Here is a 13,371-nt window from a genome sequence, read left to right on the forward strand (position 1 = left end):
CTGAAAAAAGAATGGATTATTCTGTGAATTATACTCCCTTCCATACACACTCTGGATTTCTGTTCAATTAGTGTACATGTCTTAAAAGAAGTTGTGGTGATGGTAGGGAGAAGCTTGCACTGTTAGAGAACTGCAAGTTCATAGTAGAATGTTCCCACTAGACTTCAATTTGTCAGGTTTCTAACTGATTCTTATGCAGGATGTTAATGGAAATCTGCCGGCGTGCCTTCATCAGATGAAAAGTTCAATGGGTGTTAACTTAGGTACATCTCTTGTAGGCCAGTTTTGATGTCTTTCTTCCCATTTTTTTCACTGCATGGTGTGATGCATGTTTTGGTTTGCCTTCTATTGTCCTTCATTTTTCATAGTTTTATTTTCTATGGCAACTTCTGAGTTCACCGATTATGACATGGTGATCAACCATGCATCTTCAGTTGATTTCTAATTCTTTTTATCAGCCTTTCCTCCTACAGGTGGGATCCTCAAACCGGCAGCAAGAGCAGGAGCAAGAATAGGAGTTCAATATCCAGCTTGTGGCAGCAACTGAATAGGGTCAGACACATCTTGCCAGCGAGAGTCGCTGAATTTCCAATTCAGTATTTAGGGTTGCCATTGACACTTGGCCGGTTGAAGAAATCACATCTCCAATCCCTTGTTGACAAGGTAACAGCCAGCATTCCAACCTGGAGAGCACCTTTGATGAATAGAGCTGGCAGGTTAACCACTGTCAAAGTTGTGATGAGCTCCATCTGCGTTCATACCTTGATTTCACTAAAGATCCCAGATTGGGTGTTCAAAGAGATTGATAAGCGTAGAAGAGGATTCCTTTGGGAAGGAAAGCAGGAAGCTAGATGTGGTCACTGTCTAGTTGCTTGGACTACAGCCTGCAGGCCAACTGACTTTGGGGGCCTAGGCATTCCTGATCTGCGATTAGCCTCCTTTGCTCTCAGACTCAGGTGGCTTTGGCTAAAAAAAAAACAGATCAGAACAGACCATGGAGCCATATGCAGATAGATTTTCAGCATGACAGGACGCTACAACAGATGTTTCAAGCCTCCATTGAACAGCTAGGAGATGGGCACCTGGCTTTATTCTGGTCAGACAGATGGCATCGTGATTCATCCCCTTGTATCTTGGCGCCACATCTATGCAAGCTCATAAGGCCAAAGATCAGAAGACGGCACACCGTGGCTCAAGCCTTACACCAGAAACAATGGATAAAGGACATTGTCGGATTCGCTACAGTGCAGGCGCTTACTGAATACGTTCACCTTTGGCATGCTCTGACTGGTGTGCAGCTATGACCCGGGGTTGAGGACATCGTGTCCTGGAGATGGGCTCCATCCGGCTACACGGCTCGATCGGCCTACAGGGCCTTCTTCCAAGGAGCTATCAAGTTTGCTGCGCATAAACTCGTTTGGAGAGCATGGGCGCCCCTGAAAGTGAAGTTCTTTATGTGGTTAGCAGTGAAGGACCGTTTGTGGATGGCTGAACGCCGGCACCGCCGGGGATTGCAAGACCATGTTGCATGTGCTCTTTGTGAACAAGACACTGAGACTTCGGATAACTTATTCGCGCAGTGCTCATTCACCGCTCAGGTTTGGCAAGCGATTGTATCACTTCTGAACTTACAGAATCAGCCATCCTCGCAGCAACTCTGCATCACCAACTTCTGGCTTCATTTGAGGAGCGCTGTGGATACTTCAAAGAAGAGAGGAATCGACTCAGCTTTCTTATTGATCTCGTGGAGTATCTGGAGGGAGCGTAACAGCAGGGTTTTTAACAGGCTGCGGCTAAACCCCATGGGCAGTTGGCTTGTGAGATCACCGAGGAAGCCCTTCGTGGTGCGGCGCCGGAGCTAAGCACCTGGCGTTACTGGGCTGGCCGGGGCAGCACGACTACTAGACGCTTAGGACTGCTCTTCCCACAGCCACCATTCTGCTTTTGGTTGAGTTTTACAGTTTAGAAGTTCAACTTTGTCTGTCTAAATTGATCAATTGATCATCTTATTAATTTGTCTGTATTGCTTGGTGTTATTGTGGAATTAAGCTAAACTTTGACTGTCTAGACTACAAACAGACTAACACTGACCCTGCGTTGCAACATAGCATCATTGTGAAGCCCTAGAGAATTGATGGGCATTGGAGAAACAATTAGGCAAACACCCAAGCCAATAATGATTATGTTCTCCAGATCTTTCAAAGTAATTCTCCTGTGTCAATGTTGGCCAATCAATTACAAGAAGCAATATAATTACTTCTAAAAAAACTGCTATGAAATACATTTTTTGCCTTTGTTTCATGGAAAATAAAAATACGGATCTGAGAGAAAAGACCTAAGTTTTTGAATGAAAAGCATTAAAAAGTGATTAACTCAAATCCCTCATGATTTCGATGTGAATTTGAAGTTTTTCCCAAAGCGTTCTTCGTGAAGGGTGTTCAGTTTTTTCCAAAATTCGCGATGAATACCTAAGTTTTTTGAGGTATTCTTCCCAGATCTATTAGCTCTCGAGGAGTTTCTACTCTGGCTCAAGTTTCGCCTCGATCTGTTGTGTTCTGAGGAAGGTTTTTTCGTTCGAAGTTTGGAGTGTTCTTTGTTTCTTCCTTCTGTTCTTCTCTCGGGCAGCAGGCGAACACAGCAGAGGCGGGCGCATGCTTGCGTCAGCACCTGCGTCAGGCGTCAGCGCGTAGGGGCCATTGCCTCCTTCCCTCACGGAGAAACACCGTCATCCGAGTAGTGCCCCCGCTTGTTCGCCGCGCTGCCAGTGGCGAAGTTTAGAGCAAATTGGAAAGGGGTGTGCTTGCTTTGTATATGTACAGAGATGAGTCATGGAGGTGCAAATATGGTGAAAATTTAAATATATTCACTGTTTTTTCATTTTTAGGGGTACATTAGTACCCACTAATTACCATGTATGTTCGCCCTGCGCGCTGCCGAGGGCGCGTCGTACTCTAATCCGCCAGTGAGTCCTTTCCTCCCTCTCGTGTCTCTTCTTCGATCTCACCCTTCATCGTGATCCCACTCCCACCATATCCACCAATATATGCAACGTATAACAATCCCGGCCAGTATGCCATGTGTATATACAGAAAGATATCGATGCATGTCACAACGTAGCTAGTCAGCGAGAATCAAGGCATGGATCAAGTCCAAGTAATTTTTTTTTTTTTGAAAAAAGGGAGACTTCCATTTCAGTAACCAGAACAAGATGCCAAATGACTGGCCACCGCCCACCATGCCATTCATACAACATGGAATACTATCAGTGACGTGAGCAGTACACATGCTGCTTTGCAAAAAGAAAAAAGAAAAAAGAAAAAAGCCCAGAGAGTCAACTAGTAGTAGTGCAGTTAGCGAGAATCTAGGCATGCATGGATAAGTCCAACCAGTTTTGCCTGAGGGAGGGGTGTTTGGATCTTTAGTCCGGACCAAAGTTCATATCATATTAATTCGGAGGCTAATTAGGAGGACTAAACATGAGCTAATTATAAAACTAATTACACAGATGGAAGCTAATTCGAGAGACGAATCTATTAAGCCTAATTAATTCATCATTAGCACATGTTTACTGTAGCATCACATTATTAAATCATGGACTAATTAGGCTTAATAAATTCGTCTCACAAATTAGCCTCCATCTGTGCAATTGGTTTTGTTATTAGTCTATATTTAATACTCCTAATTAGTATATAAACATCGATGTGACAGAAACTCTAGGAGTTGGTCAGCAGCATGAGATGTGGATCCAAATAGCGTGGATTCCTATGCTAATCACTAGGATTGAGGTAGTAGTCTCTACGGGCCTGTTTGGACCGCTCCACTCCAGCTTTTTCAGCTCCGCTCCCAAACCATTTGCCAAACACCTCCAACTCCAACAATTCCAACTCAAAAAAAAAGTAGATCTAGGGAGCAACTCTAAGGTTTTTTTGGAGCACCTCAAAGGGTACTCAAAACACATGTTTCATACCTCCTCTTGGAGTTAGGGGGAAATTACCCACCAATACCACTGGTTACATATACCGGTTCGGAAAAAAAAAAGAGCGACACCCCTCGCGAGTCTTCCTATTCCGCCCCGCCCCCTCCCTTCATGTCGCGACTCTACAAGATGAAGTGACAAATTCTCTACAAGATGCCACCGTACACATGCACAAGCAAAAGATGATTGTTGTGACTACTATGGTCCTTCACAATTATATCCGTGAACATGGAGGTGAAGATATTGACTTTGATCGATTTGATCGGGATCCTAATTACATACCTACTATTCCGTAAAGGTATAACAAATATGCAGTTTCTCAATTGGCATCTGACCGGTCTACTTCCGATGTCAATGCTCCAACTATGGATGTATTTCGTGATGAGTTGGCCACCGCCCTTTCTCTCGTTTGGAACTAGTTAATGTTGGTGTGATTGATTTTGTAATATCATTTGATGTCACACAGGAGGAATTTTAATTTTTTTATTGGAACAATATTGTTTTTGTTCTCTAATATGAAAATTTTCTATGTGAAAAAAAAGATGAGCAGTGCAGGAACGGGTACAGTAACTATCGTGCACTGTAGCGCGCGAGTACTGTAGCACGTGGGTACCGATGCTTGCGGGGAAAAACCAAAGGGGCAAGAGTGACTTTTCCCACCATTTTCTATAATTCTTGGAGCTGAATTTGCATCCGATAGCCAAACCGAAACATAGCTTCCTAGTTTTCTAAAATTGGTGGAGCGGAGTTGGTGAAGTACAGCTGTTTTTTCGGCGGAGCACCAAACCCCTACGGATGGATCGGTTGCCGTAACCCGTATATCCTCTTCTGATTCCTCCAAATGACCAAGGCCCCAATACCACACACTCCTTCCCTTGGTAATGGAAACACCGTCCGAGGAGTGCCACCGGCCGCTCGCTAGCTCACCGCGCTGCCGAGGCCGCGTCGTCCTCCACCGCTAATCAGCCAGTGAGTGCGAGTCTTCGTCCTCTCACCATTCATCGTGAGCCCACTCCCACCAATACAGTTCCATTTCACAAAGCCGCAACCTTTTTAGTTTATGATAAGTATGATGCATGGATCATATCGTTCACCATGCATGCGTGCTGTAGCTGTCTGTGATCCAAGATTCCTGTTGGAGAAGCTTTAGATTCCGAGTTTCAATCAGGAAAGTATGTTTTTTTCATGTTCTGAGATTGATGAAGCCGAAGACGAGAAAGATGTATTCCACATTATTGATTGTATTTGAAATTTTTGGCTTGTTGGACTTTCTTTTAGCTTGAGAATATAGCTGAGGGAGGGGTGAATCACACAATGAACGTGCAGCCGGCGATGCTGACGGCTCTCCAGCGTCTCGTCGACAAGTGCCACTCTGTGTTTGATGGCTCCAACGTCCCGCCGACGGACGACGTCGTCTCCATCATCCGCGGCATGATTGGTGTGTTGTTCCGTCTTCTGACTGGTTAAAATGCCTATCATTAGCTGACAAAACTGTTATTCCCCTGCCTAAAATGCCCATAATCATTAGCTGACAAAACTGCAACATTGTGCTTTCTTTTTAGGTCTCTGCGATTAACATTATATTATATTGTGCTTAGTAGAGCCTTAGACAAAGGCTGTTCATAGGCCAAAACTGCAGCCCATCAGCATGGATGTGCTACGTACGGTTTCGTTCCAATTTGATGTGATCCGATCATTCTTTTTCAGACAAGATTGGACCAGATGATGTTGCGCTAACGGACGACGTCCGCTTCTCCGACGAGATGAATGCCGATGGCAGCCAGAACCCTCCGATCATCACCTACAAAACCATATACGAATGCGGCAACTTCACTCGTAATCCATATCTATATATCTACCAGCACAAAATTTAGAAACGGAGACATTGCATTGACGATGTGACAATGTCACAAAGGTAACTTGCAATGGTTGTAAACTAGGGATACAATGCAACCATTCTGAGCTTCTGGCATCATCGATCTGTTAGAAAAAAAGATGATATAAATCTATGTAGCATGTACCTTTCCCCTGTTACGTGAAGGCACTGGACATGTCTTTTGAAATTAATGAACAACTTGCTTTTGTTTATCCGATGAGAAATGTTATCCATTTCCCGATAGATTTATTTTTGGATAAAAAGCCTATTAGATTTGTAATGTTCTAGGCCAAGAAAGAATTAGTATAGGCAGAGGAATTAAATTTTCTACATAGAAAAAAGAACAAATGTCCTAAAACAAACCATATGGATTTTTAATTTTTGTTATCAATTCACATACCTCTCTGCCCGAGAACAAGAAGAGATTTTTTGTCATCAGACCATCCGATCGATTTAAAACCAGCAGTACACCCTCGTTTTTTAAAAATGAATTGGGGGAGAAATTAAAACGCAGCGGTGTGCACTGAAGATCTTGATGCAGATGGCCTACCAATGACTCTGAAACTCACGGCATGGATTGATGGATAGATTTTGCTCACAGGACCAGTGGAGGAAGAAAGCGCGGCACGTCAGTGCACACACCTTGCTAGCAATCTGTTTGGACTTTGAAGCGAACATGAAGCCAGTCCAACGGAGATTGCTAGCAAACAACGAACTGACTTGAGCCGTGTCACGCAACACTAACCGAGAAAAAGAGACCACGACAGTGAGTTTTTTTTTTTTTTTGGGGGGGGGGGGGGGGGGGTGGAGTCGCTTCTGCAGAGTACGCAATCTGACTGTGACGGCAAACTACGGTCCATTTGCTCGTGCCGAAGTGTTTGTTGCCTGCAAAACTTGTTCACCGGGAAACTTTTTTTTGGTCCGCACTGAGCCAAAGAAAGAAAAAAATCTACACTTTTTTTTTCGTACGAAGAGGGATGATTGATTATTCGTTGTCGCCATTTCATTTTACGATATCAGTGGTTTCGATTTAGATATTGAAAGTCTCGCAAAAAAATAGATTCTAGAAATGACATTTTAATCTCCCCTGAGGATTTTCTTTGCAGAAATCTCCACATGAAACTGAGATAAACTGCCGAGTGCCGTGCTTCAGATTGAGGCAGCTCGAGCGCTTTCACTGAGCGGTGGGCCCTGGTTCGTTATCTATACAGACCCTCCACGGCCCAAACGGACAAACCTCACCTGCGACTCTCTGAGCAGAGCACCCACTAGTTCTCTCCTCCGCGGCTCCACGTGTGCCGCCTCAATGGCCGCCAGCGTCGCGGCCCACCTCCCGCTCCGGGCCCCCGGCCGGGTCGGCGCCGCGCCGTCCCGGTCATCCGTCGCCGCTGTGGACCGGTTCCGCGGCCGGCCGGAGCGGCGCGGGCTAGCGGCCGCGCCGAGAGGCGGGCGGGGACTTGCCTGGTTGCGGGCGGAGGCTGTATCCGGCGGTGGCGGCGGAGGGGGACGGAGGGAGCCCATGGTGCCGCCTTACAATGTCCTCATCACCGGCTCAACGAAAGGTGCGCAGCTCGGTTATTACGAAATGGTTGTTGGTTCAACAACCAAGGGGGAGGTTCTGCATTTCTGAATTCGTGCTTAGATTGAGCGACAGTGCATGTATTCTGAATAGCAACCGGCGACTGCTGAGGTGTCTAAATGAATGCTTGCAGTCTCGACCTTTCACTCAATCAATGGTCGATAGAACCTTGACCTCGAAATTTCATTACAATTGATTGCAGGCTCTGTTTTCAGGAACATAAACCTTGTATACACCCAGCAAAAAACAAAAAAAAGGAAGTTCAGGCATAGCGTAATTGCTTCACCTTGTATAATCGTTTTCATACAGATAAAAAGTAGTGCATGAGAAGTTCAGGCATATCGTAATTACTTCACCTTGTAGAACCTGTTTCATACAGATAAAAAGTAGTGCATGAGTGGAAAACTCGTTTCTTAGATCTTACCCAGTGGTTTTCTGTATTCTTACGCAGGTATAGGATACGCGTTGGCAAGGAAGTTTCTGGAGGCTGGTGATAATGTTATAATCTGCTCAAGATCAGGTATATAAAGAAGTGTCATTGACATGATGCACCAAAATGTGTGTTTATCTTGGTCTAGCATGCATTACAGTTTCAAATTGATCTGCATAGTTGCCTGCCTCTCTTTATTTTTCTTTATTTATTTACTCCTTTTCCATTTTGATGACATGATGATCTGTCATTAGTTTATTTGTCATCCATCTCTTGCTATCTGACACTCCATTCATTTCTCCGGTCTTGTCTCACAAAATGTACTTAATTTATGTGCCAGTGTGCCAGATCTTTTGGGTCAATGATCTGGCATAGAAGTCACTACTGTTTTCTTTTTTACTAAATAACCAAATTTTTAGGTACTTCTGGAAAAAATAGGATGAAAAAGTGAGTATGCAATAAATTACAATTGATACCAGTTTAGTCTTTCCTTGACATGCAGTCTATCTTCTACAGCTGAAAAGGTAGAATCTGTGGTCGGTGAATTGAAAAGGGGATACGGAGAGCAACATGTGTGGGTACCTACTGCTGAGCTACTCGGTTCTTATTTCTTTCATCAAAAATTATATCCATGTATCGTGTTTGCTGCTTGGATGTATCATGGAGCTGCACATTCTGCTTCTTAATAGTGAATTGTTGCCATTTTTCTTGTGACAGGGAACTGCCTGTGATGTTAGAGATGGAAAGGATGTAAAGGCACTTGTGGAGTTTGCACGTGACAAGCTTAAGCATATTGATATATGGGTACATTTCCATCCACCCACACAAACCAGTTGCATGCGCACTCATATTCATCATCGTTATTTCTGATATACAACTGATGCTTACTGCATAATTTCCACTGTATCAGAAATGTTTTGTAATCAGGTGCATGAGGTATGAAATATTGGTGTGGCTTGTTTATTTCGTAGCTCTTTCCTGTGCACATCTTTCAGCTTTCCTCCTTTATTGTTTTAACTTCATTTTAGTAAAAAATAACTCGGTTCTGTCCTACTGAATCTATTTTTTCTTATTTACAATGCCACCTAGTTCCTCCTAGGTTGATCGAGTTTTTTTTTGTTTTCTGAATTAGTTTGGGTTAAATCTGAATGTCAGTAGAAATCTGGTCTTTCTCTTAATATTTTTATTTTGGTGCAGATCAACAATGCTGGATCAAATGCATATACATACAAACCGCTGGTGGAAACCTCTGACGAGGCTCTCATGTAAATTTCGTCTTATTTGAGCAAGCTTGGCGAGTACATTTTTATACATTTGTGCCATTTAGTACCAATCATTAATTGGCCCCTTTCCCTGATTTACTAGGGAAATTATCACCACTAACACCCTTGGATTGATGATATGTTGTCGTGAGGTATTAATCACACTCAATATTAGCTTTCTTACATTTCATATGATGATTATGAATAATTATTTAACCAGCATCATATTCTTGCCATTTTAGGCAATAAACATGATGCGGAACCAACCTCGAGGTGGTCACATATTTAACCTTGATGGTGCTGGTTCTGATGGAAGGCCGACTCCAAGGTATGTGTTTCCATTTATTCTTGTGTACCATAATATGGACACAGGACTGAGGATCATGCTGCTATATGATTTTATCTTCCTTTGGGTTCTCCAATCTCCAATAGTATGATGCTGTGAAGTTTGAGATAGTGCGTGCCTTCCTCCTGGTTTTAAGTGCTGGTAGGAGAGAGACCCGTTTCCTCCCTATCCACATGAGCGTGTGATGTAATTGACTATATTGCACTTGACAGATTATGAGGGGATCAGTAGTTTGGATAAGTGAATTAGTTGTGAACAAAGACAAATGTCAGACAAGTATACACTAATTTGAATTGTGATGCCTAATATCCTGCAAAATGCTACTATAGAACTCTAGCTTTTTGTCTCACAGATATACCACCTGAATTTTAACTGATGATCACCAGGTTTGCTGCATATGGTGCAACAAAGCGAAGTGTTGTGCATCTTACAAAGTCACTACAGGTAAAGACAACCCTTTATGAGGATAAAAACCTCAAATGCTTGGTTTCAGTTTGAAATTCCCAGTGAAGTATGTGATTGTGATGAACCATTTGCTTTATTGCCTCATTTAATTGTTAATTGCCTTGATGAAGACTATACACTACACTGCAAATGCGTAACAACTATTTCTCCATGTTCAGAACCATTTGAGATTTTTTTTTATTGAACATGCAGGAGAGCTTTTAGACATATGTCATGTGTATGGGTCCAGTGCTTTTGGGCTAACAGCCCGGCCGGCCCTGGATATGATTGAATAGAGATATGAGGAGATCAGAGATCTCAACCGGCTCTGTTTCCATAAGCCACAAGATCTCCTCACCCCTTTGTATATGTAACCCATGTCTTTCAATAAATCTAATATACTATTCCACTCAATCTCCATTGCTTTCAAGAGCTGTGTATCTTTATATTAAAGATAGAAAGGATCATTTGAGAGTTATTGAAATAGTCAGTCGGTATAAACTAGCACCTGAATTTCATAGGTGTTTGTTTTTTATAACTTAAATGACTAAAGTTTTCCTGAGCATTCAACCCTCCCCACCCACCCCTACATACGTACAAATATAGGTAATACAAATAACCACCTCGCCATTTTATCAAAAAGAAACTCAACCACGGCGGAACTCCTCACAGGCTTTCTTTTAAGGTGCCGTGCTTCGGACCCGGGTTGGAGGGGGGTTTCTATGTCCCCCAGAGTTCAATGCCCTAACCCGCCCACCATGAGAAGCTTGGCACCTTGCAATTTTATCAGAAATTTCGGGCAGAAAAATAATTTGATTTTGATTGCAGGCTGAGTTGCAGATGAATGAAGTGAACAATGTGATGGTGCACAACTTATCAGTACGTAACCCCAGCATTTCTTCTGTTGACATAAATATTCTGGACTTGTTAATTAGTCTGAACTACATTAAATCATTGAAGTAGTTTGATTAGCTACTTTCTATAGCCTTTGTCCATGTGTAAATGCATAGCTTTTGGAATGTGTTCTGCCTCTGTGATCTATAAAACGCTGAAGGAGCAATTATGTGAATTATATGTATATTCCGTGCAGCCTGGCATGGTCACAACAGATCTTCTTATGTCTGGCGCTACTACAAAACAAGTAAGGGATCAGGCTCGTCTCAAATTCTTCCACCATAGCTTATAAGAGAATTCATGGGTACTAAATTATGAACTTTCCTGATGCCAGGCCAAATTTTTCATCAATATATTAGCTGAACCTCCTGATGTGGTAAGAGTTTATCATTATCTTGCATTCCCAGTGTATCGTTGGTTCTTATTGTACAGCTTCCATGTGGCAAAAGATGCAACCACTCATTAATTGTTGTATCCCTGTATCTGTTTTCGCTTGTAAACGGTTTTCCTAAAAACTGAGACAGTTCATTGTTGATTTGATATATTATCTGTTATCTTTGCTTGCATAACGAAAGTTCAAATGTTCTAGTGATAGTGGGTTTATCATGCATACCTTTATATCTGTTGAACTCTTAATATTGTGCCGTAAGGAAATAATGGACGTGTGTATTTTATTCAGCCAGTAGTTTAAATGTAAGGATACAGAACTTTGACAATTATCATACACAAAAGTACTTACCTTTATCATAAGAAAATGATTTTAATTGATCCCTCATGAATACTCCTATGTTATTATAATTATTTATTTTTTATAACATATACTTAGGAAAAAATAGTAAATAAAACGTGAGTTTTGGGGACTGCATTATCAAACCTAATGGAGTAACCTATCAAATTTAGTTTTTCACAGTTAGTTTAGTTGAAGTTGTATTCGTGGACCATAACATGCATTGTTTATTTATGCCGCATATGTGCTCTTGCTTTATTTCTTAACTAATTCAATTTATATAAGACTTAGCAGATCCCTTTTTAAGCTTCTTATGAGACTATATGAAACAGAAATAGTTACTCTTGTCTCACTACTACACAGGTCGCTGACTACCTTGTTCCAAACATCAGAGAAATCCCTAGCAACCAATCAATGAAGCCAACTTACATTCGCTTTCTCACAGGCTTGAAAGCCTACTCAAGAATTTTTTCAGTAAGAAGTCTCTGGATCACGGGTGCTATTTCAGTTATTTTTGGCATCCTTGACATTGCCAATTTTCCTGCATTTGTAATACACTCTCTATGATTTCACCTGCAGAGACTTGCTTTTGGTGCTCGAAGAAACAAGTATGTTACTGAGGATTAGTTGTCCCTGTTGCCAGCTTCCAAGTTAAAGTGACTAGGAACAATTTTTTCGTTGTCTATGTTGAGTCATTTATTTTTCTCAAAAGATAGAATGTATTGCTGATGTCATTTTGTGAGAACACAGTAATGTGCTCCTCGTCAGCTCTTCTGTACAGTGGTAGCAATTTGATTACCTTATTAAAGCTACTGTCCTATTCTAAATCATTTGCAGTTCATGTGATAATTTTTTCACCTTTGTGATCTCAATGGCTGTACAGATTTCCAACAATACTTGGACCACAAAATTGGCAAAAATTGCTTTATGCATGTTCTAGAGCAGATCATGATACATCTATGCACCTATATGCAATATTGAACATATTGTCCTTTGCCTGTCAAAATTATGCACCTAACTGATTCATTGATGTATCAATATTTTGTTTATTGGAAAGCATGCAGATGGCAGTACAAGTGTACAACCACAAGACAAGGCACTACTACCTTGCTGCTAGGTGTTGGCAGGATAAGACTTCGCTCACATCTCAAGCATACAGCTTGCCTGATAAGTTGATTTCAGCATTAATCTGACGATGCAAATAAACAATCATGATATTACACACCTGTTTTCCGCCATCTGAAACATGCAGGTTTCGTTTCAACACATCTAGGGATGCCAACGATGACTATATTAGAACACCGAAAAAATTTAGTAGAGAGGAAGATCTAGGAGTGCAGAATACTCCACCAAGTTATCGTATCAAACGGCAGCATAGCATGAGCAGTCGACGATCGCCGCCTCGGTCCTCCCGGCTCCAGTCCCGGAACCGCGCCAAAACAAGTTGTGTCCGCACCAAAACAGCGAGGTGTCGCGCCAAAAGGAGGAACGCCGGCCGCTGCTTTTTACGCTTAACAGGCCGTGTTGTTGGGCCACAATACGTACAAACCAGCTAGAGTACCTGGGCTCAGCTGCTCCGTTGGATGGCAGTGAACGACAGCGAGGGAGTGACTGCCAGGAGCAGTCGTCAAGACCGACTTTAGAGGATCTCGTTCCCGACAATTGTGGTAATGGAATGCTAACATATATAGAGAAATTCTGCTCTCGGAAAACATGTATAGTGGAATTTTTTACAAACTTCTGTACACATTTTTCAAAAAAGTCTACTAAAATAATTATATATTTAATAAATATTAGTAAATAATATTTGTAGTAAATATCTTCATGCAGCCATTAT

General features: G+C 42.1%; 2 protein-coding genes and 1 long non-coding RNA gene across 3 annotated transcripts; all 3 read left to right on the forward strand.

Annotated features, from left to right (window-relative positions):
* The first annotated feature begins 202 nt into the window (after window positions 1–202).
* On the forward strand, window positions 203–492 carry LOC111255909. The gene is made up of 2 exons (XR_002676062.1): window positions 203–263; window positions 459–492. It is a non-coding gene; the product is annotated as an uncharacterized LOC111255909 (long non-coding RNA).
* Window positions 493–4,866: 4,374 nt separating this feature from the next.
* Window positions 4,867–6,041, forward strand: LOC105913594 (plant cysteine oxidase 1-like). The gene is made up of 3 exons (XM_012842660.2): window positions 4,867–5,148; window positions 5,255–5,414; window positions 5,684–6,041. The coding sequence occupies exons 2-3, from the start codon at window positions 5,291–5,293 to the stop codon at window positions 5,848–5,850; spliced, it is 291 nt and encodes a 96-aa protein (XP_012698114.1). The 5' UTR covers window positions 4,867–5,148; window positions 5,255–5,290; the 3' UTR covers window positions 5,851–6,041.
* Window positions 6,042–7,093: 1,052 nt separating this feature from the next.
* LOC101774070 (chlorophyll(ide) b reductase NOL, chloroplastic) lies at window positions 7,094–12,312 on the forward strand. The gene is made up of 13 exons (XM_012848683.2): window positions 7,094–7,414; window positions 7,883–7,951; window positions 8,378–8,439; window positions 8,579–8,665; window positions 9,059–9,126; window positions 9,227–9,275; window positions 9,366–9,451; window positions 9,856–9,913; window positions 10,742–10,792; window positions 11,004–11,054; window positions 11,142–11,183; window positions 11,898–12,008; window positions 12,114–12,312. The coding sequence occupies exons 1-13, from the start codon at window positions 7,159–7,161 to the stop codon at window positions 12,159–12,161; spliced, it is 1,038 nt and encodes a 345-aa protein (XP_012704137.1). The 5' UTR covers window positions 7,094–7,158; the 3' UTR covers window positions 12,162–12,312.
* The last annotated feature ends 1,059 nt before the right edge of the window (window positions 12,313–13,371 follow it).

This window comes from Setaria italica, chromosome IX (genome assembly GCF_000263155.2).
Source record: "Setaria italica strain Yugu1 chromosome IX, Setaria_italica_v2.0, whole genome shotgun sequence".
Classification (NCBI taxonomy): Eukaryota; Viridiplantae; Streptophyta; class Magnoliopsida; order Poales; family Poaceae; genus Setaria; species Setaria italica.